Consider the following 24,326-nt stretch of genomic DNA (forward strand, 5'->3'; position numbering starts at 1 on the left):
CTGGCTCAATTCCCCTGCTTTTCAAGTGCCATGGAGATTTTTCTCTTTCTCTCTTAGGGGTTTATTTGTTTTTGTTGTTTGTGTGTTTATTTGCTTGTATGTGTGTATCATTCTGTGGAAGCCAGAATGAGGTGTCATATCCCCCAGCAGTGGAGTTACAGCCGGCTGTGAGCCACCGTGTGAGTCCAGGGAACCAAAGCATGTTCTCTGCAAGGGCAGCCAGTGATCTTAATGGCTGGGCCATCGGTCCGGCTACTTTTCTGTAGAAACTTCAGTAGAGTCACTAGAGAGGCTCCTGCAAGCCTCTTTCTAAGTGTCAGGAAACAGACACCCGAGCTCCAACAGCCATCAATTTTTTCTTCTTTAAGGCAAACAATCCTTTAAGCGAAGCCGCTGAGCTCACTGGGTGAGGAGGCAACCACATACGGAAACCTGGAAGGGAACAACAGTAGGCTGTTAGTTAGTTGTTTGGTTAATCAGCTTAACTCAGGACACTTGTACTTCAAACACAGTACCTCCTGGAAACCTAGATGTGGCTCAGGGGTCTCAAAATCACCTTTAGAGGGAACGTAGGTGCTGGAGGAAGCGTTTAGGAAAGTTTACTAGTTAATTAATTCCCGGCCACTGACCCAGGGGTAAAAAGCAACTGGACCGTGGATAGCCACCAAGCTCAGTGCTGGCATACGCAGCAGCACCGTGGACAGCGCCGAGCACCGCTGTAAGCAGAGCGAAGGCTGAATGCTGAAGCCCCATGCAGAGAGCCGGGGTGGGGAGAGGCGGCTTCATCAGCTGATGCTTTACGTAGTGCGGGAGCCCCACTTTGCTAAGGCAGGTCTGGGTGGGCACGGCAGCGTGCACTCTCGAAGCAGCAGCCCCAGGCACGGTGGAGAGGGACCAGGGCAGGGCAGAAGGCTGCCTTCAGAAAACAGGTATCTACGTAGCTTCCAGTCCCCCAACCCCCACCCCTCGGAGCCACTGCCGGGAGAGGGGGGAGGTGGGCAAAGAGCAACCCTGGACCAACGACTGTTCTGACGCACTAGCTGGGTTCTAGGCATCTACCCTACACTGGCCCGGGCCGACCCCAAGGATGCTCTGCTGCGAGCGACCAGACAGCAGTCTCCGCCAAGGTGAGGAACCGCAGGCATGTGATAGCAAAGGCTGGCCCTGACTTCTAGACTCAGCCCCTTGAGTCCGCTTTCCAAATCTCTAAGGATACCTGGGTTGGGCGGCTTGTAGCCCAGCACCCTCCTCTCTGCCACAATTTTCTCGGGACTCTCACTGGGTGGAGACTGAGGTCAGGTTCTTGGCTCTTGGCAGAATCCTCTGCACTGGCCAGCGGCTGCAAACATCTAAATTGACTTCAGTGGACTCGGTGACTGCATTGAGTCTAAACGCAGGTGTGCTGGGCCAGCAATGGATCTGCCTATAAACTTGACCTCCTTTTCTCTCTCTACTCCCTCCACTTTGGAACCTAACCGCAGCTTGGACACGGAAGCCCTGCGCACTAGTCGATCTTTTCTCTCAGCTTTCCGAGTGCTAGTCCTGACTTTGCTGGGCTTTCTAGCTGCCGCCACGTTCACTTGGAACCTGCTGGTGCTGGCCACCATCCTCAGGGTACGCACCTTCCACCGAGTACCACACAACCTGGTAGCATCCATGGCTATCTCGGATGTGCTAGTAGCTGTGCTGGTTATGCCTCTGAGCCTGGTACATGAACTGTCTGGGCGCCGCTGGCAGCTGGGCCGGCGTCTATGCCAGCTGTGGATTGCGTGTGACGTGCTCTGCTGTACTGCCAGCATCTGGAATGTGACAGCAATAGCTTTGGACCGCTACTGGTCAATAACGCGCCACCTGGAGTACACACTCCGTGCCCGCAAGCGTGTCTCCAACGTGATGATCCTGCTCACTTGGGCACTCTCCGCGGTCATCTCTCTGGCCCCGCTGCTCTTTGGCTGGGGAGAGACTTACTCTGAGCTCAGTGAAGAATGCCAGGTCAGTCGCGAGCCTTCCTACACCGTGTTCTCCACTGTGGGCGCCTTCTACCTGCCGCTGTGTGTGGTGCTCTTTGTATACTGGAAGATTTACAAGGCTGCGAAGTTCCGCATGGGCTCCAGGAAGACCAACAGCGTCTCCCCCATACCTGCAGCTGTGGAGGTGGGTGCTACAAGGATTGTTAAAAAATACTTCACTTGTATCTCAAAGGCTTTCTTCACAGCACACCTTCCCTGATGTCTGTGGAAAATGAATTAATTATTTTAAACTCTGAATTACAGAGCCTCTCCCATACTGAATGTCTGGTGGGTTGTTTTCCTTCTTGAAAAAACGAGGGGTTTGCCATCCATGTTCTACCTGGTTCATTTTGGTACTAAAGCCCTGTAGATGGACAACATCAAGAGACTCTGGTGTCTTGGGGATACTGTCTCAGTGCCCCGGGGTGGGGGTTGGAGGTGGCATGCTATTTTCTGTTTTGGTAGTGAGAATGTCTGGAGGAGGAGGGAAGAATTGAATACCACACAGCAGGCAGGCTGGTTGTGTTGTGTTCTAGGCTGGTTTGCAAACTGTAATTTCTAGGTTGCTATCCTTATTCTTCAGTGCCCTAACACCACCCCATAAGATTAAAGCCAACTGTTTACTGTCTCTTGGTGACTGCATGTGCTGTCCTCTTCCCTGTGGGTGGTACCATTGCTTTCTGGATCTATTTACTGCTTGCAGCCCTGTCAGGCTATGGGCACCACTAAGGACCACTTGGCCTGTCTGCCTTCCTTTGAGTAATATGCAGGAGGAAATTGAAGTTCTAAGACAGACGGCTCCCCAGCTCCCTACACCCATCGTACGAAGCAGACAATCTCTAAATGGAAGTCCTGCTTTCTTCCACCCTGTCCCGCCCACGCTTTCTCTGCCTGCCTCTCCTTAACTCCTGCAGAGCTGAGCTGTGATTCAGTATTCTCAAGCTCCATGGAAAGGAGCCAGCCCCTCACTTGTGTGCTGAGGTCAGACCAGACAAGGACGCTGTCTCCGATTCCTGTTGTTGCGCTGTGGGGCAGCAGACTATTTTAAATGAATGTGTGTGTGTGTTGTGCTGGCTCGATATAAAAACAAGCCTGAGAAGGGTGGTTATTTGTGAAGACCGTGTCAGTGTGCTGCATTTCCACTCGTTCAAGCTTAGGTGCAGGCAGGGAAGGAAAAGGGCATCGCTCTTGTTTCTAGAATACAGGTGTCCGGGGTTACCTGTTCCTCTATCTACAGCAGTGGTCCTCCAGCAAGCATGGCACTTGGACTGCCTGATGATTTCTAATAGCACAGGATGGCTCCAAAGAATTTTGAGAACCAGAATTCATAGAAATGAATTTTGGGAACTGCTGTATCCACCAAGAAGCCAGGAAATGGGTTCTAAGTAGCCTTAAGCCACTGAAGCTTGGTGTCCACCTCTGCTTTCCCTGGCAACAGAAACCATGCACTTTCCTTTTCTGAGTCCTCTTCTCTTTTCTGAATTGACCCACTGTGGCATTCCCTATTTTCCTCTTTTTATCTATTTTTCTTTCTTTCTTTTTTTTTTTTTCCCCGGAGCTGGGGACCGAACCCAGGGCCTTGCGCTTCCTAGGCAAGCGCTCTACCACTGAGCTAAATCCCCAACCCTCTATTTTTCTTTCTTTCAGACACTGACTGAAGGCCATGCATGCTTTCTCTGGTACTCCGGGCTCTTTCACTTCTTCTCTGAAGCCCCTTCTCCTTTTGTCCATGGCTGCTTGCTTGATTGCAAACAGCATGCATGGCTTTCTCTTTCCTTCTCCTCTATCTCCCAGCTATCGACAATTGGCAAGAGTCACAGTCTGCCTGCTCTGTTATTTTTCAGTTTGTTTGTGTGTGTGTGTGTGTGTGTGTGTGTGTGTGTGTGTGTGTGTAAGTCAGAGGACAACTGGCAGGAATTGGTTCTCTGTTTCCAACCAGTGGGTTTCAGGGATCAAACTTAGGTCATCAATGTTAGCAGCAAATGCTTTTACCACTGAGCTATCTTGATATTCTCAGATAATTTCTATTTTTAAAATTATTTTATCTTATGTGGTTTTTGTATCAGGTGTTTTGCGTGCATGTATGTATGTACACCATGTGTGTGCCTGGTACCTGCAAAGGCCAAAAGAGAGTGTTGTCTGGATCATCTGGAATCGGAGTTACAGACAGTTGTGGTCCCACATGAGTGCTGGCATCAAATATGGGTCTTTTGGTTAAGTAGTGTGTATTTTTATTTAGTTTTTATTTTATTTTATTTCATTTTTTTTGGAGACACCGTCTCACTATATATAGCTCTGGCTGTCCTGGAACTCACTTTGTGGACCAGGTTGGCCTCAAACTCAGAGACCCACTTGCCTCTGTCTCCGAGGGCTGGGGTTAAAGGCTTGAGCCACCACATCCAGCTGAGCAGCTGCACTCCTAACTCAGAGCCATCGCTCCAGCCCAGCCCAGATACATTTTCAATGTTTATCAACTGAGTTGATCTTTACAGTGTGAGGACTAGAGGAGGCTTCAACTTGGTGCAAACGAGAAAGTCGGCCACAGTACAGGCAAATGTCCTCTCAAGTTAGAAGGACGGGAACTTGGTAGGTGACTACATTCCCTTTGGAATAACTCCATTGAGTAGATTTTGAATAGTGACTTTAAGCTAATAGAGATACTGATTTTTTTTAAAGGAGCCTTCTGCTAATAGATTATGATAGATATAGATGGGTGACAGATGTCAGTGATAGATAACATATAATTGATACATGGCATCTATAAAAAGAGGAAAGACAGAAAATAGATAATCTATTGATATATCTAGGCTCCCATATTTCTGGGTACAGAGGCTTATTTAGGGGTATCCAGAGAACCATGTCTTGCATAGATCTCTGGCCTTTACTTTTTAAGGCTATTTGGAAATGTCTAGCCTCATGTTGGTGATTTTCTAAGTTGGTAGGTTCGTGGGTCCATTTACTTCTTATTTTTGAGTCCATTTATTTAAAGAAAACACTGAACCAGGCATGGTGCACACTTTTAATTCCAGTGCCCTAGAGGCAGAGGCAGAGACAGGAAGATCTCTATGAGCTTGAAACCAGTATAGTGAGTTCCAAGAAAGACAGCCAGCGCTATATAAAAAGGCCCTGGAGAGCAAGTGAGCAAGTGAGAGAGACAGAGAGACAGACAAAGACAGAGACACAGAGACACAGACAGAGAGACAGAGAGGCAGACAGAGACAGAGAAACAGAGACAGACAGAGAGATTGAGACAGACAGACACAGAGACAGACAGACAGAGAGACAGAGAGCTCTAAGCCTCAGCTTCAATGCCCGTTGGCTTCCATTCCGCACAAATGCTGTGTAGATTTTCTGTTAAATCTATCTTCTGTCTTTATTTGCAATTTTGCGCCATTTTTTCCGTCATCCTGTGCAAGGGAAGTCTCTGAAGTCACCTTTGTAAGCCATCTTCTGTCTTTAGGGTTGCGTTTCCATGGTTGGATAAAGCTTTCTCTTCTCCATCCTGCTTTTAAATATCTCTGAATCTGAAGAGGTTTCACTTTAGTCTGTGACAGATCCAGAGACCATGGTTTGTTTTCTGCTCTAATGAAATTCTAAATTCTACAATGCCTGTCCTTTCTCTGAAGCTTAGGGAAGTTTTCCCTTAGTCCCCTGGCTCTGGCATAGGCTTTGAATTTACAGTTTATAGATCTGACTTTATACCTGTGAGTTTACAGAATGCTTGTACTTTCCCTGAACAAAAACGTCTTGAAGAAAGGACAGTACATTTAGGATGTGTAACAAAGCTTCAGGAACATGCCAGAGAAAGACCGGTGAGGGGAGTGCAATATTGTAAAGCCGGTAGATATAAATTAAACAAGCTGACTCCCGCTAGACAGAGACTGCTCAGTGGTTAAGAGTTCATGCTTGTCCCGCAGACGACCCAAGTTTAATTCCAGAACTCATGATGTCTGGCAGCTCATAACTCCGGCTGCACATGACCCACTACCCTGCACTCCGAGGGTAGCTACACACACACACACACACACACACACACACACACACACACACACACACACACTGTAAAATAAATCTTTAAAACAAAAAAACCAAGCAGCTGTAGGCCCTGCAGGTTGTTTGCACAGCACAGTGGTGTTGATGGTGTGGCCTCTGACGCACGGCCCACACCTTAAGCAAAGATCCAATCCAAGGCCTAACTGCAGACCGCTAGGTGAAGCTTTAGTTACGTGAAGCAAACAGCTCAACATGATGGCCTGGCACATGGCTGTTCTTGTTTGCAAATTCTGGAATAGCAAAACACCACCCAGCAGTAAGAGCTCAGGGACCAGCCAGAAGCCAAGGAACCAGTAGTTCCTGGACAAAGCATGAGCCAGCAGGCGCCTGGAGTTGGGGTCCAGTGAACGCCTTCTGGTGAGATGTTTTGGTGGGTCCTGGAAATGTGCTCAGCTCTACCTTTAGAACTGGCCGAGTGGGGTGGGGTTGGGGACAGCTGTGACCTAGAGGCTGAGGTGAAAAGAGCACTAGGAGAAAGCCTGCTGTCCTAAACTGTCCCTAGGACAGAGGAGATCGTGATTATCTCTGAATTCAAGAGTGGTCAGGCTCAGTGGGAGGTCATTCAGTAAGGCAATGTCCTCTGTAGAGTGTGGTCACTCAGACTGATTGATTGGCTCTCAGAGTCAGATTTTCAGGGTGACTCTGATTTGATTGGCTGGCTCCCTGGTAAGGGTTAATGATGACAGGCTCCTTCACAAGCTGTGCTCAGGGAAACTGCATTGTCCTTGATCCGGAAGGGGTTTACACAAGCCTCCTTGTTACCATAGCTACAGAACAATCAGTGTGCCCCGGAGTCAGAACATTTTTATCACCACCATGCCGAGCCTTCTAATCCGTGCATCTGTCTCTTCAGTGTCCTGGCAGGTGACCTGTCTTACAAGTCAACCTCACCCACACTCGGGAGCTGAGAGTCTGTCCCCAAGTGTAGCACCACAGAGCAGGGTGGTATTAATTGGCAGTAGTAAGAACATGGCAGATTTGTAGTAAAGCTGTAAACGGTTGTTTAGCATATCACCATTTTGGAAAAAGACAAGAACTTTAGCCAGCAGTGCCTGCCCCCAAATAAGAGTTATTGAAAGAGAAAGGGCGGCTAAAGCTGGAACATCTCAGTGAGTGTGAAACGGTGAAGCACCTGTCCTGAATGGATGTCGGAGGAGATGGAGATGTAACTTGCTCTGCCTGCTCACGCCATGTTAGTCTCTCTAAGACCTGCTAACGAGTGAGCGTTTTAAACTCTTAAAGGTTACTCTATAGACTCTGTTAAGTTCTTCATTGTAACCATTGATTAGCAGAAAGCCAAGGCCCGGAAGCCAGAGTGAGCACACACACCTGAAAACAAGAGAAAGTGGAAACTTTTCAAGCAGCCAGAATCTCCCAACAGCTCACAGACAGTGACTTCAATCACTGGCCTCTTCCAGGGGAGTCGGGGATCGGTGTTAAACACACCACCAGAACATGGCCTGGGGGAGGGGCCTAAATTACATATGGAAGTGTGTTAGTTGACCCGACCTGGAGTGTTTTCTGGGAAGAGCCAACTTCAACTGAGAAACTGCTCAGGTCAGATTGGTCTGCGGCCACCTCTGTGTGAGAGACTGTCTGGACTGACGAAAGAGGCAGGAGGGCCCAATCCACATCACGCCGCGCAATGCCTAGGCAACTGAGCATGCGCTGTGAAGTAGTAGCGGACCACGAAGCTGTGAGTCGGTAATCAGCATTCTCTGAGGTTTCCGCTTAGGTTCCTGCCCCGATTCCCTCACTGATGAAGACTGACCTGGAAGTATAGGCTGAAATAAAGTCTTTCCTCCCCAAGTTTTTGGTCACTTTTTTTTTTTTAAATCATAGCAACAGAAGAAAACCAGGACAACAGGGGGCATGCTTTTCTGTGGAACATTACTAATGTTACTGAACATTACTAACATTACTAGAACATTACTAACATTACTAACATTACTAATGTTCTGTGGAACATTACTAAACTCTGAAGAACTGCTGATACAAAACCATGTCCCAGAGTCCCCACATCTTCAGTGCCCCTAGTATCACAGCGCCCCCATGTCTTCCGTAGTCTCAGTGTTGATAGTACCCTCATGTTGTCAGGATCCCTACTGCCACCAGCAATGACCAGTTTGGCCAGAGAAAAAAGGCCAAGCGTGGTGCAGACTTCCTGAGGGAAAAAGAGTCAGAGAACTCCTGGGAGTCCTAGGGGAGTTGGTTCTCCCCTTTTATCATGTGGTCTCTGGTGATCGAACTCAAGTCATCAGGCTTAGTGGCAAGCACCCTTTACCCACTGAGCTACCTCCGCCTGCCCTTTGGGAATCTCATATCAGAAGAAAAGTTCTAGAATATTCTAATGTTTTAGAGCAGACTCGCATGAACATTCTAGAAATCTGGCCCTAAGCTTACCCCCCGACCTCTACGGTTTGATTACTGATGGAGTGAGGAGACTGATCATTTGGTTGATGCTATGCTTTGAGTTTTGATTTTCCTCTTTAGGCTACTGATATGCAGTAGGTCCACTTTGATGCTGGGTGGCAGCAGTAAGCCACAGCCAGTCAGTCCCCAGATGGCAAAAGAAAATCACGAAACCCTACAGGGTGTTACGTAGCTGGCTGGGTTGGGGTACCTCGTGTGAGAGGTATGGCAAGTGAATTTTCAATTTCCACTATTCTGTTTATAATGCGTTTGTTAGGATATATATTAATTACTTTCCTTATTGCTGTGATCAAATGTCTGACAGAAGAAACTTAAGGGGGAAAAGATTTACTTTGGTTCGTGGTTTGGGGATGCGATCTCTCAGGGCAGGAAGGCACAGTGGCAGGAGCCTGAGGGTCACACTGTGTGCATCTGGGAGCACATGGTGCTGAGACTCTGCTCCCCTTTCCTTCAGTGTGGGAGTCCAGCCTACGGAATGGTGCCAACCTAGAGACTCCCTCACAAACGGGCTCAGAAGTTCACCTCCTGGGTGACTGTAGATCCCCTGACTGCCATCTGTAACTTACCATCATGGAGTGAGTCTGTCTCCTATGCCTTTGCCATCAAATACACGTGCCTCATATTCTGGTTTTGTTCATTTCACTGTGATAAAACACTCTGGCCAAGAGCAACGTAGAAGAGGAGTTTTAGCCTGGAATGCCAGACCATCTTTGAGGGAAGTCGAGGCAGGCCTTACTTCACAGAATTACTACACACATTACTTATTCATTACGTGCATAGCATTACCTCAGCTGAAGAAGTACAGCAGGAAACATGAAGGGTGCTTTCTGCTAGCTGGCTTGTAAGATGGCTTAAACCAGTGGTTTTCAGCCTTCCTAATGAGGTGATCTTTAATACAGTTCTTCATGTTGTGGTGACCCCAACTATAAAATTATTTTCATTGCTACTTCATAACTGTAATTTTGCAGTTGAAAATTATAATGTGAATATTTTTGGAGATACAGATTTGCCCATGGGATCACAACCCACAGGTTAAGAGCCACTGGCTTAAATACAACTAGTTTTCTCATACAATTCAGGGTGACTTGCTAGTGACGACTGTCTTAGTGGGCTGGACACCACACCCATACACACACACACACACACACACACACACACACACACACACACACACACACTGCCCACAGGCAATTCCTCAATTAAGGCTTTCTTCTCAGATGATTTTGCCCTACATCGAGTTGACAGTTACAGCTAACCATGACACCGCCACATTCTATTTGTTTTTGCTGTGCCTTTAACAGAGCGGATAGCCACAGGAACTCACTTTCATCGCACTCTGTGTGCTGTAGCTTCCTCTCTTTCCTAGGATGCAGAGTCCAGCCTTGTCATTCACTGCTATGCCCTCTAGTTTGCAGGATTCCCCAACTGAGCCCCAACACTTCTGTTGGAATGGTTTGTGGCGCCCAGGCCCATCCGTGCCTGGTTCTGTCTGGCCCCAACCTGGCAGGTGTGAGCGGCATCTCCTTACAACATGTCTGTTTATACCTTGCAGGTGAAGGACGCTTCACAACATCCCCAGATGGTGTTCACTGTCCGTCACGCCACCGTCACCTTCCAGACAGAAGGGGACACGTGGAGGGAACAGAAGGAGCAAAGGGCAGCCCTCATGGTGGGCATCCTCATTGGGGTGTTTGTCCTCTGCTGGTTCCCTTTCTTTGTTACGGAGCTCATCAGTCCACTGTGCTCCTGGGACATCCCTGCCCTCTGGAAGAGCATCTTCCTGTGGCTGGGCTATTCCAACTCCTTCTTCAACCCGCTCATCTACACGGCGTTCAACAGGAGCTACAGCAGTGCTTTTAAGGTCTTCTTCTCCAAGCAGCAGTGAGAGGCCACATGGGAGTGCCTTCTTCCCGTAGCTCGTAGCTCGGTGGACTGTCCTGCCTCACAAACCCCGTAGTCTGCCCAGCTGTCCAGAGGAACAAGATCCATCTGCCGAGGGCACCAGGGTCACACCAGAGCTCAGCTCACTTCAGTTCTGTGTCCGTGTGCTGGAAGGTGTCTCCTATAGGCTCTGGTAGCTTGTGTCCCCAGTCTGGGCACTCTTCCTCACTCTGTACCAGCAGCCACAGGCCTGGCCCACAACGTGCCCATTTCTCCTCCAACTCCACTCCAGCGGGAACATGAGAAGTTTGATCAGAACGAACAGGAGGAAGGAAGTGAGACAACTAAGGCAGGCAGAGAGAGGCAGAAAGAACAAGGCTAAGCCAGTGGGATCACACACCTGGAACCCTAGCACCAAGGAAACTTAGGCAGGTAGAACAGGAATTTGGAGCCAGCCTGGGCTACGTAGTAAGTTCATAAATCAGTCTGAGCTGTCTGACACAGACTTAGCAACAGCAATGCACTGGAGAGGCTATTTGAAAAGCAGAGACCATAAGGGCAAACTTCCCAGAACAGCCCTCACTTCAGAGTTCTGCTCTGGGTCCTGGAGTGTATGGCCCAATTCTGGGTCCTTCTGAATATCTGATCACAAAATTCTGTCCCCAAACATATCAAAGCACCATCCCATTTGTGATAACAGTGATTCCTGTCTTTACCATTTGTTCATTGTGAACCCAAAGTCTCCCTCTGTCTGTCTATCTCTGTCTATGCCTGTCTCCCCCCCACCTCTAGTTTCCAGTTAAAATCAACTCAGTCTATCAACTGGAAAAGCAAAATATTTCCTTCCATTTTGAAACCACTCTTCACGAAAAATCTATCAATTTCACAGAAGCTGTCAAATTTATTTACTAAGGGTTTTTACTGGTAGAATTTCTTTAAATGTTTCTGGGTTTAGTGTTTCTTCCCTAAATAGTAAAATTTGAGGCTAACTACAGCCATGAGCTACTGATTTTTTAAAATTTATTTATTAAGTATAAATGTAGAAGAGGGCACCGGATCCCGTTACAGATGGTTGTGATCCACCATGTGGTTGCTGGGAATTGAACTCAGGTCCTCTGGAAGACCAGTCAGTGCTCTTAACCACTGAGCCATCTCTCCAGCCCCAAGCTATTGATTTTTTTAATGCAGTTTCACGGTTGGTGACTATCAGACACGTGTGGTAGACAGGAGTGCTGGCCATTTTGCAGTGCTGGTTTTGTTGGTATATGAACCTGACCAGAGAGCCAGACAAGGGTCAAGTGATGTCACTATCAAGTTGGCAGTGGAATTAGTGAGTCAAGACAGTCTAGTAGACACGGTGTTTACATAGTCACAGAAAGCCTTAGGCATACCTCCAAAGGTTTTCCGGGGGAACTTTGAGAACACTATCAAAAGAACCAAGGAGAGAAAGAAGTCACCCTTCCAGTCTGTGCTGACTTCTCCCAGAAACTGTCGATAGAGCCATCAGAACCCACAGAGCTGTGGACAACTCTTAGCACGTGGCTCTTAGCAAAATCCCGAGGGAGCAAGAGCACCCACACTTCAGATCCCAGCAGCGAGGAACACTGGGTTGCTTTTACAGTCATACAGGCTGTTTGCTGAAGACTCCTCATCCAGGAAGTGGTCTCTCAGAGACACCCAGATGATGGTGCCACTGTGGAGGATTGGTATGTTTCTTCAGTTGGCCGGAAGTGTGACAACTTCATCCTCATGAGGCTTTAACTATCTGTTCATTTATGTTGACACAGGGCCACACTAAGTATCCTTGGTTGTCCTGGAACCTACTGTGTAGACCAGGCTGATCTCAACCTCACAGAGATCTTCTTGCCTCTACCTCTGCCTCTGTCCCCTGAACGCTGGAAAAGTATGTGTTACCACACCCGGACTAAGAGATTTATAAGTAAAAGGTCTCCAGTACTCTGAGGCCCTTTTCCTTGGAGCAGTGGCCTAGACTAGACACTCACCCTGCACTGGGACCGGCCTGAACCAGGCTGGAAAGTGAACAGAAGAAACACCTCACACGTCCGTGACTGTCATGACTGTTCTCATAATAAGGTTTCACTAGTGGTTTTTTTTTTTTTTTTTTTGGCATTGGCCACGACTGAGGGGAGATAAGAAGGTGCTTTGTTGAGTCTGAGTCCTAGGAGAGTGGCACACATAGAATGTTCTAACTGCAAACTCTGCACTGTGTCTGCCCTTACCATTCACACTCAGCCTGGAGTCCGCAGCACGGTGAGCCTTTAGATCAAGGGACAGTAAGAGTGGCCCTCTCTGGAAACACGGGTAAAGGGGTGGCCACCCCGGCATGGTGGGCACTCAGAGCAGGTATTTAGTCCATCCTCGCCACCTGAAGTGTTCTGACCACTTTATCATCACACAGGGAGGTCCGCCCATGTCACCTCGACTTAAAACAAACAGCTTACCCATCATTCAAAGCATCTACAAACTCTTGGGCAATAAAACTGCATTATACTCCACGTCCCTGATTTCACAAACGCACAGATCAAAGCTATGTATATACTACGAAGGCACAGACATATTATAATGTATATAATAAATCCTATCCACCAACATTCCAAAGTAGAACGTGTGTGATGATTTCTTTGTGGGCTTGACATGAGGTTATCTTGAATTCCCTGCAAAGACAACCATTGTACAAAAGTGTGAACGGATGTAGGGCGTTAGACAGGCAGCTTCGTGACCGTGAATGAGTTTATTGTGGACTCCTGTCTGTACGGCAATGCGAAGGAGAACTTACTTCGGATCTCCTTAGATGTTTTTCTTGCTTTCGTGTATTTCTTATTTACATTCTAGATTCAAATACTTTAAAAGACAGAGTTGCTGACTTCCTGATTTTTCCCTGTCCCCAGGATCACTGGGACCCACGGGGATCACTGGGCTTTTCGGTGTTATAACGGGGGATGCGTTTGTTGAGTGCCCACAAGGGAAGGAATGGGTACCACACGTAGAGTCTTGTGTAAATTGTACGTCTGTCTAAAACTTCCGGCGGGGTTTCCCATCCAGTCCCACACTTCAGTATTTATCTTTCTGGGTTTTTCCTTAAAGGTTTGTTGGAAGCTGGAAGGACAGCTCGGTGGTTATGGGCACACACTGCTTTTGCAGATGGCCTGGACTCTATTCCCAGCACCCACACTAGGCAACTTGTAACCACAAGTAACTCCATCTCTAGGGGATCTGATATCTCTGGCCTGAGCAGGTGCCCACATGCATGCACACATGTGCAAACCGACACACAGGTGCACATAATTTAAAAATAACAAACTGAGTTTTTACCTCTAGTTTTTATTTCTAAGATTGTCTACACGGACATGTGCATTATGTGCTTGCAGTAATTGAGTCGTCCAGAAGAGGGCACCAAATCCCCTGAAACTGGAGTTACAGCTCATTGTGAGCCACCGCATAGTTGCTGGGAACTGAACTCAGGTCCTCTGGAAGAGCAGCCAGAGCTCTTAGACACAGACATCTCTCCAGACCCAGAAACATCTTCTTAAAGGTCCATTTCCTTTGAACTTTTCACTAAGGCTAAGGGAGAAATGGAAGTTCTTGCTCCTCCATGCCCCATGATTCTGCACACTCTAGTCAGAGAAAGATACTATAATAAAATTGACTGCATCTCTGTTATATAGTATATATTAGCTATATATAAGAATACTAACTAAATGGAATATATTCATATTATTCATGTGAATATATGAATTATTCATATTTTATAAGATGAGCTCATATATTATCATTTATATGTATTTAGCATCTCCCGGACAACATTTAAATCATACACTGTGCAAATGTTGCCTAGGGCACGGAACACCTGATGCACGAAGAGTAAACAGCAATTCTTGCACTTCTATCTCAATGCAAAGATAATTGATTAAAAAAAAATGTTACAAGGTGCAAATGTGAATTTGGGTCTCTAGTATGCAACTCGAATATTTGTGGGATGTTTTCCATTATTCTTTTTGAAATATTTTCTAACTATGCGAATGTGTGTGAACTTGCGCGTATGAGTGTGGGTGCCTGCGGTGTGCAGAGGCCACAGATGCCTTGGGGCTGGAGTGAGAGACAATCATGAGCTTCCCGATGTAGCGCTGAGAGCTGGCCACGGTCCTTCGAGAGAGCAGCAAGTGCTCTTAGCATCCCTCCAGCTCCCTTCCCACTGCTCCTGAATGACTGTGGGGGAGGGGGTTACCGGAACATGGAATTCATAGCAGAAGTCGGTCACTGGAAACACCGGCGCCCATTACTTGTGCCCATTCTGCCAAGTCCACTTTATCAGACAGGCTTTGAGGAGGCCCAGATACCCATGCAAACTCTCAAGGGTGACTAGAAATATGCTTACAGAAACAAGAAAGAAACCAGCTCTGCTGTCCCACTAAGAGAAGGCTCTGCTCTGTTCGGGGATCCCAGACTCTCCGGGCCTTGTATTTTCCCAGTACAATAGTGACAGCTGAGCCAGTATTTCGGGCTCTATAGGCCAATGATGGGAAGAGGCACAGTGCCATCATTTCTGAAGCCTCGCCCTAAGTTTTGCCCCTGGCCTTCTGCTCTGCTCTACAGATGCAGAGTCAAGCAGAATGCTTGATGCTCTTCCAGGGGTGGCTCAGGTATGGCTGCAGCTCAGACCCAGACACACTTCTCTGCCTGAGAGGCCCCAAGGAAGAGGAATGGAACAGCTGCACTCCCCACCCGACTGTGTTCCCCACACCCTGCGCTCCTCTGAACTACTACACTTTCTGGTTTCCTTCCATCAGGAGGTGGTGGCTGCTTCCTCAGCTGCCATTGCCATGCCAGGGCCGGGTTCTTCCTCTGGGAGCTGATCCCAGGAAGCAAACAGAGGAGTGAGGCCGGCCAGATGGTGGCAAGCCTCCGGCAGGCACCAGGAAAGCAGCTTCAGGCCTCTCTGGGGACCTGGGAGGAACTGAACAGAACGGGCCCCAGCAGTGACTCATCAGGGACAAGGGAGTTGAGACAGATGTACTGGACCCTGATGATAGCCTCAGGAATGTTTAACTTCTGACATGTCCAGAACAGGCCAAAAGTTCATCAGTCAGTCTGTCTGCCACTGTGGTGTGAGATTCAGACCTCACATTCAGAAACCACCGCGTGGAAATGGCTACTTTCTCAGAGTCTCACCACTGCTTCCGGGAGGCTGATGGACAATCTGTGTCCATCCAAACAAGCTCGTGCAGGACTTCTGCCTACTCCTAGGATGGCACATTAAACATCCAGGCAGCCGTGGTAGACATCCCAGCTTTCTGGTGTAAATCCCATCGAGAGCAGTCTCGAAATGAGGCGGGAATTTTGTTTTTTCTTTTTTTCTGGTGGGACCTGACTCTTTAAAGAAGTGTGCTGGCTAATTTTAGCAGTTAATTGACAGAATCTAGAACCACTTAAGAAGAGAGTTTCTCCTTATTTTTTTCTTTTCATTTTTAAACAAGGTCTCACTGTGTAGCCCTCCCTGGCCTGGAACTTGCTATGTAGACCAGACTGGCCTCGAACTCAGAGAGACACATCCACCTACCCCTCCTCCTGAGTGCAGGAACTAAAGCCATTGCCACTGTACCCCGGCAACTGAGGAGTTATCAGGGTGACCCGTGGGCAAGCCTGTGAGGGCCTGTTCTGACTGGTCATGGGGGTGAGAAGACCACCCTGAATGCAGGAGGCTCCAGCTTATGTCCTGGGTCCTGCTACTCCATGAGGGTAAAGAAAGCCAGCTGAGCATGGCACAGGCAAACAGGGGCCGTGTTTGTTCTCTCTCTGCTCCTGACTGGGGATGTGGTGCCTGAGGTTCCTGCCTTGACCTCCCTGAAATCATGGACTACAGTCTGGGACTGGAAGTCCAATAGACATGGCTGTTGTCAGGACATATTATCCCTCAGAAATGAAACCTGAACAGGAAGTCATCTGCGTCTTCCATCCCACTCCACTATGGCTCTGCCTCCACTATGGCTGACTTGGAAATGGTTGAGGTTCCTCCTGGGGAGGAGGAGCTGATACGTGTGGGGAGTCACTCTTCTTGTTGCCCAAGACAGTTTGGCTCTGGTCTTGGGAGGCATGGAAGTCTTGTGTGAAGAGAGAACTTTCTGGAAGGTGTGGCCTGGACCAGAAGACCCAGGTCTACTTGTTCACTCAGATGGCAAGACCCCACACTGCTGCCCTGAGTAGAGCTACCGCAGGCCTCAAGAGGATAGGTGGAGGATAGCGGACCCACAGCCCCAACTCGGGCTCCTCCCACATCCCCCCACCCACCCACAGTCTGTCTGTCCTCCATCTTTCCAGGGTAGGAGCTTGCTAGTCTGGAATAGCTGCTGGCTGCTGGCTGAAGTCTTCCAGTAAGCAGCAGACCCTTCCTGGAGGCTGCTTTCTGTTCTCTGCAGACTTGAGGAACAGCAGCCCACTGGTTCAAGAACAGGGATAACAGGAAATCCGGAAATAGCCTTCCTTGGTTACCACCTTGTGAATATTCACTGTTTTCTGCTGGAGCATCCAGTCTCCAAGTGAGGAGGCTCTGAAAACCAGGTTCCCCCTTCTCCGTGTACATAAATGCTGGGCGAAGAACGAATTATCCAGAATGGGCTCTGCCCCATGTGTGACTTGGCTGCTTGAGGAAATGATGTCTCTGTGGCTTGAACTCCACACTGGTTACTCCCCACCATTGCTGTGACCACTTCTCACCCACATCAATGTTCCCCTTCCTGCCTTAGCAGAACAGCAGACAGTATCATTGCTGTAGTGGGACCCTGGGGTGCTTCAGAGAGCTCATGCGAAGTCACTGCTTCTCTGACCACAACAGCCACTTCTCCTCTTGGGCTCTAGAGAGCCCCACAACTCTTCCCTATGTTTGCAAACACCCAGAGGGTAGAACTGGAGGCAGGAGGACAGATCCTAGAGGCCGCCCTTAGGCCACACCGTCTGGAAAGTTGCTGTTGCTGCTGCTGCAGTTCTGGTACTGAGTCTGAACCAACAGCGGCATGGTGGCCTTGTAACTCCACTCTGCTCCCAGAGAACTTCGGCTTTGTACGTCTTTTGGTACAGCTGTTCCCAAGTCCTTGGCATCTTGTTCTGAGAATTAAAGAATCACACACAAATAGCAAAGTAGCTGGGGGTTAGGGAGGTTCAGAAGCAAAATGAAGGTCTAGGCCAGCCAGATACGCTGCAGGAGAGCATAGGCTACCTGAGGTAGAAGGGCCTCCTTTTATGGGTAGCAGGAGAAAGAGGAGCTGGGTGCTAAGGGTGAGATAGGAGAGGTTTTCAGTTTTGATCGACAGACTTGTAGTTTGTAAGCCTTTATTGAATAAGTTCCTTCCCATGATACATCTGGATTTAATCATATGCATACCAAATCATGCATGGGATAAGATGGCGAATAGGGTTCTTTGTTTTTTTGCCCTAAATATCCATTTAAAGGACACAGTTTACCTTATTGTGCATGGACCTCAAGTCAGTTTAGGCTGGGTTGACCCTTGCTTTTAGCTGCTGGATATGTTCTGGGACATGTGAAAACTAACCACAAAGCCGAGTTACCACAGGGTTGTAGGCAGGAGCAATTCACTCTAGCACTTGATGTGGGGCATTCAAGCAGCTTGGTGTAGATGGGGGTTCTGGGTTGCCAGGCACGTTGTTAGGAGGGGTGTGTGTGTAGCCCAATCCAAAGGTGGGTCCCAGGCTGCTCAGTCATTCTGATGCTCACCTGCCTCACTGTGAGGTGGGAACCAGTCTTCTCTCAGGTAATGACAGAATCCCCAAGCCCCACTTCCTGATTGCTGTTTCTTCTTGCTGAGTTCCCTCCTCCATGCCAAGGCATCAGCCAGCATGGTAGGGTCATGTCTATGCCCAAGTCACAGACCTTAGACTTTTTCTTTTCCAAACTGAGCACATGCCTTTTAGCTGAAGTCCCAAACCGAGAAAGGTCCACTCACATCTGCTAGAATTCTTAACACTAGCCAAAGGCTTAGTAAATTTAAGATATTTGTTTGTTTGTCTGTTTGTTTGCACAGGGCCTCACCATGTCCTCCTGGCAGCTGTGGAATTATATAGACCAGCTTGGCTTTGAACTCACACACAGCCACCTGCTTCTGCCTCCTAAGCACCATGTTTTGTGTTTTGTTTGTTTTTGTTTTCTTATGAATCTCTGACTTTAAAAAGTGTTATAAAAGATCTTTGATCTTTAAGATTCGGTGACTAATTGAAAAACACTTCCAGCCAGGTGTAGTGATGCACACCTTTAATCCCAGAACTAGGGAGGTAGAAGCAGGTGGATCTCTTTTAAGAGCAGTCTAGTCTATAAAGTGAGTTTTAGGACAGTCAGGACTATACAGAGAAAATCTGCAACTCCTGGGCATACACCCAAAAACTGCTCCACCATCCCACAAGGACACTTGCTCAACTATGTTCATAGCAGCTTTATTCATAATTGCCAGAAACTGGAAACAACCTAGATGCCCCTCAACTGAAGAATGGATAAAGGAAATGTGGTACATTTACACAATGGAATATTATTCAGCTATTAAACATAAAGACATCATGAATTTTGGAGGCAAATGGGTGGAACTTAGAATAGCATTCTGAGTGAAGTAATCCAGCCCCAAAAGGACATGCATGCTATGCACTCACTTGTAAGTGGGTATTAGTCATAAATCGACGTACCGTGTTATACTCCACAGACCCAAAGAAGCTAAACAAGAAGGAAGGCCTAAGAGAGGAAGCTTGACTCTCATTTAGGAGGGCTAATAAAATAGTCAGATGGAGGGTGGGAACTGGGAGGAAGGAAGAGGATGGGGAGGGGAGTGGGGAGTTCAGGGACAGGTGTGGGGGAGGACAGGAGAGATGGCCGGATGGCCGTGAAATGAGTGGAAATCTACAACTGACTGGGGTGAGGGGGAGAAGGGGGCATCTCTAGGAAGAGACAGGCACTTGGGATAAGGGAGGCACCCAAGAATCAATGGGGGATGACCTTAGCTATGGCTCACTACATTGGGGAAATGGAACCTGGAGAGGCCACCTCCTGTAGTCAGGCAGGGACCCCAGTGGAGTGATAGAGACACCAACCCACCCACAAAACTTTGAACCCAAAATTTATCCTGTCTACAAGATATGCAGGAGTGGGGCAGGGAGCAGAGACTGAGGGAATGGCCAACCAATAACCATCTCCCAACTTGAGACCCACCCACGGGCAAGCACCGATCCCTAACACTGTTAATGATACTCTGTTATGCTGCAGACAGGGGCAAGTTGTGCTCTGAGAGGCTCCACTCAGCAGCTCACTCGGACAGATACAGACACCCACAGTCAAACAGCACATGGAGCTTGGGGATTCTTATGGATGAATAGGAGGAAGGATTTCAATCCTGAAAGGGATTGGAACTCCACAGGAAGACCCGCAGAGTCAACTAACATGGACCCTTGGAGCTCTCAGAGACTGAACCACCAACCAAAGAACATACATGGGCTGGCCCTAGGCTTCCCTGCACATATGTAGCAGGCATGCAGCTTGGCCTTCATGTGGGTTCTGAACAACTGGAATGGGCGCTGTCCCAAAAGCTGTTGCCTATATGTAGGATATGTTCTACTAGCTGACTGGCCTCAGTGGAAGAGAAAGTGACTAGCCTCCAGAGACTTGAAGTGCCAAAGTGGGGGGTACTCAAGGGGTGGCCCACCTTCTCAGAGGAGAGGGGGAAGGGAAATGGGGGAAGGATTGTGGGAGGGGGTGACTGGGAGGAGGGCAGTGAGCAAGATGTAAAGTATCTAAGTAAAAAATTAAATTTAAAACAGAGAGCGACAGAAAGACAGAGAGACAGAGAGACAGAGACAGAGAAACAGACAGAGAAATGCTTCCTGCAGGGATCGAAGGAGGGAGAACATCGACCCTGGCACCTTTGACTTGCTTGGTGTTTATGTCCTCCAGACTGTGCATACTTTGTCCCCATACCATTTTTCCTGAAGTACACATTTATTAATCCAAGCACTAATGGAGTCAAAGGCAGGAGGATCAAAATTTCAATGCCAGCCTAGTCTACACACACCTGATAATTCTGTCTAGAAATGGCCTTAGTGGCATCTCTCATGAATACGCTAGGCCTTCCTTAATCCAGCCCTAGTGGTGAGTTGGCCAAGCAGTGCTCAGCCAGATCTCTTGACCTCCCCAAACTTAGTTGCTTCACTTGTCCTCTCCATGGTGCTGACCATGGTCACCTAAACAAACCATGGCCTCCCGTGCTGACCGACAACAGCACTACTTACCCACAACATCACACATACTTCAAAGAAAATGTTGTCTGGCAACACAGTCCAGCACCCAAAACGTACTGCTTCTTCCCTAGTTACCAAGGCATCTGTCTATCAAGCGGAATTCCAGAGAGATGTCCCAGGAATGAACATATCCAATTGGCATGGCAACCATGGCAGGGGTTTTGAGAGATCTGATCCAGAAAGACTTCCTCAACTCGTCTGCCCTCTGCACTCCACCTTGCTCCTTCTCTCTCAGGTCTCACTAAATCCAGACTGGCCTCAAACCCCCTGTGAAATCAATTCAAGTTGCCTTGAACTCAATCTTCCTGCCTCTACCCCCAAAGTGCTAGATGCCATGGCCAATTACTTGATTCCACTTAAATAGAGACTTGAATGAGTGCATTGCATGAGAAGCTTCTGCTGATAACTCCTTGCTCCACAGCGGGGAGCCCCCAGACTCTCTGAAGTGCCTGGGCTGTATTTGTCAAGAAGTGACACAGTTGTGTTTGAAGACTTTGCTCACATCCCTGCTAAGAAACCAACCTGAAATGATTGACATCTCTGGGAAGTCGTTTCCTGGTTCTCATGTTTGATTTTTGTACTACTGGAAGTGAAGACTGGATGTCACACCGAGGAAAGGGAGCTTTTCTTTCAAAAGACACTCAGGATGTGCAGCAAAAAGCAAGACCACATTCTGAAGTAAAGCTAGTTCTGAGAGTCTGTGTCCTACTTTATCGTAGTAAGAGATGGCCTGAGAAGCAGAGAAAGATGCTGATTCGTGTGTGTGTGTGTGTGTGTGTGTGTGTGTGTGTGTGTGTGTGCGTGCGCGCGCGTGATGTGATGTGATGTGTGGGTAACATTTGTGTATGATGTGTGATATGTGTGTATCTGATGTGTGTGGTGTGTTATGATTGTGTGTTGCATATGTGTGTGGTGCGTACAAGTACATCGATGTGTACACATGAAGACACCCATGGGTAACACTGGGCATCATCCTCTATCTCTCAGCCTTGTTGCCTTGACATATTGCTTTTCCCTGCCCTGGAAGTTCACTATTTTGGCTAAACTGACTGTCCAGCAAGCTCTAGGATTCATCTATGTCTGCCTCTAAAGGCTGGGGTTACAGTTACACACACCAGTCTTTAGCTTTTTACTTGGTTTCTGGGGATTTGAACTTGGGTCTTTATACATGCACAGGAAGCACCCTTACTGACTAGGCTCTCTCCCAGTCCTAAGATAATTGTTTCAGTTTAGAGAAGAACGAGAATAGAAGAAGCAGGGGTGTCTCAGGGACAGGGCACCCACATTACAAAGATAGGGTCAAGCTCCCATCAGAGAAGCTAGTGGGCTTTGTCTTGGCAGGAGTTGTATGTGGAGAGTGTGGCTAATGGTCTCTGCCCAGAGAGAGAGAAAGAATCCCATTTGAAAGGAAGAGAAAGTTTTCCAAAAGTGTTGGTGAGCCCAAGTTAGTTATAGCCCAAGATTGCAGGTGTTGCATAGTGTCCCCAAGGGGAGCAGCTGGGCACACAGCATCCTGAACAGACAGCAGATGGCCACAGAGATGCTGGTGGGCAGAGTGGCCTGGAGGACAGCAGACAGCCACAGAGACACTGGTGGGCAGAGTGGCCTGGAGGACCCAGGGCAGTGGTAAGGCAGCAGGCAGGCTGAGAAGGTGCTGCGGTACTCCCCCTGGTTTACATCCGAGAAAGTCTTCCTGGATCACTTCCTGATTCAGGCAAATGTTGTTTCTTTGATTACAACACCCAGATGGGCAGAGCTCTCCAGAGAGGCTCTCTAACCCCCTCACAGAAGCTTTCCGTATGCCCTGCAGGAGCAGGACCATGATCAGGTTTTTTAGATCATGGGAGTAGGTCTAGTCATAGCCATCCTGATACCCGTTCTTGCTGCTTCTGCTCTGGAGCTTAACAGAGAAGGACAAACCAGACCTACGGGAAGGATGTTCAAGGTCATGACCACAGGTCTCTCTCTTCACACTGACCAGAATGAGAACAGGTCAGGGCACAGATGCTGCTGCCAGGATGGGGGACACAGACAGAGTGGAGCAGATGTTGGTCACTTGCAAGCTTGTCTAACAGGTCAGTGGCTTCCTTTTTACCTTTCTCCTTCCTTTCACAGGGCCTGGCAGAGTCTAGGTGGCCTTGAACTCACTCTGGAGCAGAAGGTGACCCTGAAGTTCTAATCCTCCTCCTTGTATCACCAGAGTGCTGGGATCACAGGCGTGCGCCATACACCTGGCTTACACGATGCTGGGGTTGAGTCTGTGTGCTTTCTGCATGCCAGGTTTGTGCTGTACCAGATGAGCCACATCCCAAAGCTGGGATGTGTTTTCACCTTTTTCAGTAAAGGAAAAATGGAGACACAACTTTAGTATCAACCAGGAGAGAACGTGGAGTATCAACCACTAAGCCCAGGTGCTTGTGTAAACTACTAGGAAGGGGATTATAAAACATCTCCTGCGAAGGAATTTATGAAAGAAGGGAAGGCGGCTTGGTGTCAACCTCATGATGTCACCCCCATGATGTCACCACATGATGTCACCCCATGATGTCACCACATGATGTCAACTTCACGACACCACACTCACACTACCACTCAGGATGTGTGCCCCTCATGGTGCCACCATCACAAAGCCACCCCACAATGTCACCCTCACACTATCACACTAGAGATGCCACTCTCACAATGTCCCCCTCACAGTACCACGCTGGAGATGACATCCTCACAATGCCATCCCACGATGCCACATGACCGAAGCTTTCCCCTCTATTTTACGTTCCAGGTGATTTTCCAGTTTCAGTTGAAAAATTTCTGACGAGACTGTCAAGAATCAAATTTCAATCAGAAACAAAAGCGTCCGTAACCTTGAAGGCTACCTGAACTGGAGACCAGGCTTTGAGAGCAAAGGGCCCTTTTTAATGTATTTCAAATAGACTAGTTTAGCAACAATTTTTTTTTTTGGCTCAATAAATGACAAAAGCAGCCAAATGTTTCTCTTTGTAGCCTGACTGGGTAAGCGCGGTGTGCATCCTGACGAGTCCCCCTGTGGTTTATTAAAGTAATCAAGGCTTGTTATAGAAAATTCCAGCAAAGTGTGTTTTATTATCTTTCGCAGGGTGAACCAAACAAGGCATGCGGTGCCCATCTGTCTGCTCCGGCTGCAGGGACTTCCAGGGCGAGGGGAGGAGGGGATGCTCTCTGTCCCTTCTTGCTATGTAACCCTGTTGATGGGCAGACATGAGTGTGCACCATGAATTATTAATGGAAGAAGCTGTGAGGCCATAAATATTCAAAGGGGTACATCTGGTTTCCCCAATGCCTTATGTAAGGCAGAAAACACGCATTTTTATTGAGGCAAACAACTTGTCAACCCCAGATCTCTCGCTTGCCTGTACCCAAACACTACAAGGAGAAAAGAGAGTCTTCTGACACAGCCTATAAATGTCCAGCGGAGACGGCCCAGTGTGGGAGGGAAAGCAGTCTGCAGAGACATATGAACTAGCAATGTCACTGCGTCCCCCAGGGGATGGGAAGCTGTCTGCAGGGGGTAGACAGGGGGCAATCTTTCCACCCCTGTGAACAGCTTGTTCACACAGGTGCGGTATGACATTTAAGAACAATGTGTGAAACCGCTGAAGAGACAGAGAA

At 48.1% G+C, this 24,326-nt stretch overlaps 1 protein-coding gene across 2 annotated transcripts; it reads left to right on the forward strand.

Annotated features, from left to right (window-relative positions):
- The first annotated feature begins 833 nt into the window (after positions 1-833).
- Positions 834-11,157, forward strand: Htr5a (5-hydroxytryptamine receptor 5A). Of its 2 annotated transcripts, XM_032907175.1 has the most exons (3): positions 841-929; positions 1,041-2,154; positions 10,048-11,157. In XM_032907175.1, the coding sequence occupies exons 2-3, from the start codon at positions 1,414-1,416 to the stop codon at positions 10,378-10,380; spliced, it is 1,074 nt and encodes a 357-aa protein (XP_032763066.1). In that variant the 5' UTR covers positions 841-929; positions 1,041-1,413; the 3' UTR covers positions 10,381-11,157. The 2 variants fall into 2 exon arrangements, with proteins under 2 accessions (XP_032763065.1, XP_032763066.1); XM_032907174.1 differs by having other exon boundaries at positions 834-2,154.
- The last annotated feature ends 13,169 nt before the right edge of the window (positions 11,158-24,326 follow it).

This window comes from Rattus rattus, chromosome 6 (assembly GCF_011064425.1).
Source record: "Rattus rattus isolate New Zealand chromosome 6, Rrattus_CSIRO_v1, whole genome shotgun sequence".
NCBI classification, from domain to species: Eukaryota; Metazoa; Chordata; class Mammalia; order Rodentia; family Muridae; genus Rattus; species Rattus rattus.

Excerpts from the sequence above, each read along its gene's own strand:
- Htr5a (XM_032907174.1), top strand. The coding sequence starts at position 1,414 with ATGGATCTGCCTATAAACTTGACCTCCTTTTCTCTCTCTACTCCCTCC. Across the intron at positions 2,155-10,047 it reads CCATACCTGCAGCTGTGGAG|GTGAAGGACGCTTCACAACA; the intron begins GTGGGTGCTACA and ends TATACCTTGCAG.